The following is a 5,714-nucleotide window of genomic DNA, read 5'->3' on the forward strand; positions in this document are numbered from 1 at the left end:
ATATAAAATATGAGAAAATTATCAATGTAGCTACTGAGAATATGGGAAAAGGTAAGTGGATTTGATCCCAATTTTTTATAGTAAAGCGAACTACAAATCATCTCGACACTAGTACAAACTAAATATGGTGCTTCGGCCAGCATCGAGCTTTCAGTTTCAATGGCTTACACACTTGAGTGAAAAAGGAAAGGGTATTAATGAATATCTTAAAATTAATCTCTAAATTTAAGTTCAATTTTGATATGTATTAATGAAAAAGATTATTTAGAAAATAAAATCTTTTGATATGTATTAATGAAGAAGCTTATTTGGAAAATAAAATATATATATGTAAAAATGATATGAAAAGAATGACGGATGTGAACTTATTTAATTGATTGGACCATTATTAACATGGTGGGGAGAGTCCGTCAAATAATTTATCTATAATAAGGGTTAAAGATGGAAAAAATTATATAATATTATCAAACACGTAGTTGCTTAAATCCGAGTTGCTTAAATCCGAGTCATTTAAGAAGTAATATTTGTTCAGGATCTTTTTCAGCCATTGATAACGTACACATACCTTGAGGACAAAACTGTTCGAACTTGAGATTTCTAGAAAGAACAACAATCACTTTTACCATTTAAATCGTTTGATGAAATGATATATATATATATATATATGGTGTGAATACAAGGTAGTATATATTCAAAGACTTTCAACTCTTTCGATAATGAACACTCATACATCTACATACTTGGTGCTTGAATCCGATACCTCAAAAAATAATAACAAATCTTTTAATCACTAAGATCACTTGGTTCAATCGTATATGTTAAATATGAGTGATTATAGAAACACTACAATACATGCAAAACCATGCCAGGTTTTTTACTTGGTAAGCCAAATTTTGGATTCAAATGAAGTAAGATAAAAATGGTTCCAATTAAGCATTAGAAAGATGATAAGATAATGGAGAAAAGCCCACAAGATGAGGAGGGAGGGTTAAAGCCCAGTCTATTTCGTAAGTAAAATACAAAGTGTTTAGGTTTGGAAGTATTGTTTTGTTTGAAAATGAAAAAGGAAAGTAACCAAACAAGCGAGGACATTAGGACAGGAAAAAGACTCTCTCGATCGAAACATAACGGAACAGAATAACGCCGACAACAGTGGCAACCAACCTCTTTATGCTTACTGGCAATAAATAATTAGGATCATAAATCCAGACCCTACCTGTGCTTATGGTGGTCTAATCACCATATGATTGTTGCCACTCTAATATTAAATTAATTAATTTAGTAATAATAATGATAATAAAGCCATCCTTTTTAAACCACCAAGCCAAGCTTTCAAGTTTCGATCCCTCACTTTCTCGCCCTCTCCCCTAATAATCCAAAAGGCTAAAAAAAAAAAAAGAAGGAAAGAAAGAAGAATGTCATGGTTAGCTCGTTCATTGGCGAATTCCCTCACTCTCGACGACGACGATGATGAATCGGCTTCTTCAAGGGCTGGGGAAAACCACGATGTAATCCGGGTGTCTCAATCATCGGCTCCTCCAAATGAGGAAACCAAGGCCAAGGAGGAACAACAATCGCTGTCCCCCCAACAAGTGGACGAACTTCATGGCATCAAAGAAGATCTAACCCAACTCAAAGATAGCTTCACGCGCCAACTCTTCGGCGTCGCTTCCTTTCTCGCTCCGCCACCGCCTCCTCCTCCTCCGTCAACGCAATTCAATGGCCAATCAAATGATCGATCATTCTCTAATTTGAATCAATCTGATCTTTCGGATCGATCTATCTCACGGGACGAAGATGATCCATCCGATTCAGCGGCAGTTGCGGGGATTGGAGACGATTTTGCTGAGATCGGGGGAACGTTGTCTAAGATGGCATCGGACTATTTACCGTTTGGGCAGGAGGAAAACCAGGAAGAGTACGAGATGGAAAATGGAAGTGAGGAGGAGGAGGATCAGGAGTTCGATGTGGTTGGGATCACGAATGAGGTATTGGCGTTTGCCAGAAATATCGCTCATCACCCAGAAACGTGGTTGGATTTCTCTCTTGATCCTGATGAAGATTTGGATGGTAATTTTCTTCGTTAGTCATAGATAAATTTGATCTCATTGTATAGTAATACAATTTGGTTGTTTATCTAGATGCTCTGCCGCGGAATTCTTGCTTTTCAGATCAGTTTTCATAGCTCAACTGATCAAATGTTAAACTTGTTTCAATTTCAATTGAACACTGAATAGTTTGAATTCTAAACTCTCTCTATGTAAAAATGCCAAATTGATGCTACCATTATTTTCCTAGTTGACTTCATAAGCCATTGATTCTGTTGTAAGAAGTCTGATAATTCTGGATCATAAAACAAAGGAGTTGATTGATTATAATTAAAAGTAAATGTACTTACTTAATGTCCTGAGTGTGTGTCTGTGGTTCCTGCCCTTGACATTAGCGTGTGCTTCTGTCATCAAGTCATTTAGCTGAAAACTTATATTTCTAGTTGCAAATTTGATCAAGATCCGGCATCTATACTTGAATTTTAGATGCATAAGATTGGTTATATGACTCTTACTCAATCTAACACATTATTCAGTATTCTTTTGCCTTTTGGGCTAGCTTATTTTTATTGTAATTTTTTGCTGTTTCATTTTATTATTTTTACGATTTATTATGTATAAGTTTCTAAAATGACAATAAGAGTTTGAGATTTTGTTTTTTTGTTGTTTCCTTGTTATAGATTTTGACATGTCGGATGCCCAACGAGACCATGCCATGGCTATTGAATATCTTGCTCCGAGACTAGCAGCTCTGAGGATTGAACTTTGTCCGTGCCACATGAGTTACGGTTACTTCTGGAAAGTTTATTTTGTTCTCCTGCATTCAAGACTTAACAAGGCTGATGCTGAAGTTCTGTCTACACCTCAGGTAAGTGACTTCTCATAGGCATAGTAGAGTCCCAAGACTTTTATTACTTTGTGAAGCTATTTGCAATTTTCTTTTACAGGAAAGTATTATGTAAGGGACTTTGATAGTATTGAGCCCTATTTGAGCATTCAACTAATATATGTTTCTGTTTTCTCATTTTGTTTTCTTGGTTGAGGTTACAATTTAGATTTTAAACTTCTAAATCTCAAGATCAAAATATGGGAATAGAAGATATTGCGAAGTCTGATAATTGATATGAAATTCCTTTGAGTTTCTAGAAGTTTATTTCTTTTGCTCATAGTCCTTCCATCTCCACTTTTTACACTTGCACCTACTACTTAGTTAATTTATTCTGAGGATTCATGATTATCGTTAATTTTTGTAATAAGTAATATTTTGAGTCTGTCGCTCATCTATCACTTGTCTGCAGTTTGCCTAGCTCCTCCATGCATGCTTTTGTCTAGATTGGTCAACCCTTTTGTGGCTTGGTTTCCGTGACTCCTGAGTCATCTGAATTCTGATGTCAGAATAGTTTTCCATTCTTTCCTTCAAAATTTTATTATCTACACTTTGTCAAGAAGGTTGTGCTTACAAATTTGTCTGCCAAACTGGTTAAGGATTCTTCGTAACTTCTCAATCTTAGTTGAACTTGTTATATGCCCGGTAATTTAGCATGTCATTTCGTACAGTTTCATGGAATGTTCTTATGGTTTATCAGAATTACAAATAGGATTTCTTTTCCTTAAGTGTAGTTTTTCACGAGATATACTTTATGTACTTATTTTTCACTCTACTATTATGTTAAGTGCAATAATTCAGCACTTATTAGGCTCACATGCTGAATGTTGATTAATTCTCTTGGTGGTTAATTTGTTGCTGGCAGGTAATGGAAGCTAGATCATTGTGGATGAAGGAGCTGCAAAAGCAAAAAATGCCTGAAACTGATTGGTGCGGAGGAAGCACTTCCCAAGAAGACAGTCATAGTAGAGCGCACAATGATCTTATTCCTTCCTCCAATTATTTTGGTTTTGAAGCCATATCACCTCGGACCTATTCTTCTGAAGTTGCATCTAGCTTCCCAACAGACTATGAGACCGAGAAGCATCCAGTTGAAAGTGTTGAGAATCCAATTGTAGACAAGTCTGTTGTTGAGGAGAAGCTGGTGCCTAATGCCGAGGATAAGGGTACTCCGGTTGGTCCACCCTCAAAAATATGGATTCCAGATTTTGATGATGAAGAGATTGATTGGCCAGAAGATGAGGGTCCTGAACTTGGTGGTCATAATGGGGCTGCACTTCGTCCGGAAGATGTAGAAAATATTTCTTTCAGTGATCTTGAGGATTTCGATGAGGGTAGCACCCGTGCAAACTCTTAGTTTCAAAAGGATTTGAAACTTCCAAAACATAAACCTGTGATTTGATTCAGCTGTGCCTAAGCTTTGGATCAAAGATGGAACCGAAAGGTTGTTTAGTTTGATGTCAAACCTGGAATGACGGACACCAACGCATCATTGATGCAGGGCAACTGGTTAAAGTTGCTGAAGGTGTCTCAGAACTTGGAAGCTCGTTTGTATATGACGAGTGATCAATCAAGTGTTAATGGTGCGTTGTCCTGTTGACTGATTGTGCAAGGATTCTTGAATGTGAAGAAGCGCAATGTCAAAGGACGATTGCCCATGTTCATAGACAGCGTGTAAAAGGATTTAAAGCATTGAGACCCGACTATTTCATAGTTTTCTTTGATTGGGATACAAGATTTGTACAGAAAATCTGTAAGTTAAACGTTCCGTTCTTAGAACTTTGAGATCGCGATTCATGTATTTTTTTTAATCTTTCTGTTAAAGATCATGTAATAAAGACGAGGTTTTTTCAACTGTAATAAAGATTATATATGTAGATGGTTGGAAGGGCCATCTTGTTTTTCTTCAATTCTTGAGCTAAATTGTCTTTTTCTGTAATAATTTGTCCAATTAGTTGTTTTAAGAACAAAACCTCTTTAAATCTCATGATTAAACAAATATATATATATATATATATATATATATACTTTTTATGGGAGTTTGGAGGTATTCTCCAATCTGAGGGATTGAGTATTTGTTTGAAAATATAAACAATGAGAAGTATTAATTGGAGAAGATGAATGATATATTTTAAAGTTAATTTTGTCTGATGGTCATTGAAGGAAGTCATAGTTTTAGGATGCTGAACCTTTAGATGGATTTTTATTGACTTTGAGTGTGTTCCATTCAAAAATAATATGAGGTGAAAAAATATGAGTGAAATATAAATATTTTGATACAATCTTACTACGAATGGTGATAGATGACAATTGTGCTTGATAACCAACAAAGGTCAAAAAATTCAAATATTTAAGATTGGCGTGTTTGAAAGTTTAGTAGAAAAATTGATACACATAATTTAAGTGTTTATATAATCTTCCAAAACGACGACGCGGTTTGACCATCACATTGACAAAACTATCATTTTTGTTATTATATCATTTTTGAATTAATAGTCTAAAGATATAACTGAAGATAAAATTAAAGTTTAATACTAAAATTGAGTCATCTAAAGTATAATAATAAACTCAATACACAATAAAGCTCAATGGTAAAATAGATATAAACATTAAAGTTTAGTGATATTTAGAGTAGTTTAATCCAAATTAAATCTGTAATGGGGTCTAGTTTATAGACAGAAATCAAGCTCGTAGAGAAACAGAAGAGTGAGATCAAAACGCGGAAAACGTCGAATTACTCTGTCGTGTATGTCGACTTGATCATCTCTCTCCCCTCTGTC

At 35.1% G+C, this 5,714-nt stretch overlaps 1 protein-coding gene across 1 annotated transcript; it reads left to right on the top strand.

Annotated features, from left to right (window-relative positions):
• Positions 1–1,325: 1,325 nt before the first annotated feature.
• On the top strand, positions 1,326–4,749 carry LOC120191019. The gene is made up of 3 exons (XM_039194025.1): positions 1,326–2,070; positions 2,729–2,916; positions 3,800–4,749. Exons 1-3 carry the CDS (start codon positions 1,416–1,418, stop codon positions 4,289–4,291), a joined length of 1,335 nt encoding a protein of 444 aa, XP_039049956.1. The 5' UTR covers positions 1,326–1,415; the 3' UTR covers positions 4,292–4,749.
• Positions 4,750–5,714: the final 965 nt, after the last annotated feature.

Source organism: Hibiscus syriacus, unplaced genomic scaffold, assembly GCF_006381635.1.
Source record: "Hibiscus syriacus cultivar Baekdansim isolate YM2019G1 unplaced genomic scaffold, ASM638163v2 tig00116964_pilon, whole genome shotgun sequence".
Taxonomy (NCBI): Eukaryota; Viridiplantae; Streptophyta; class Magnoliopsida; order Malvales; family Malvaceae; genus Hibiscus; species Hibiscus syriacus.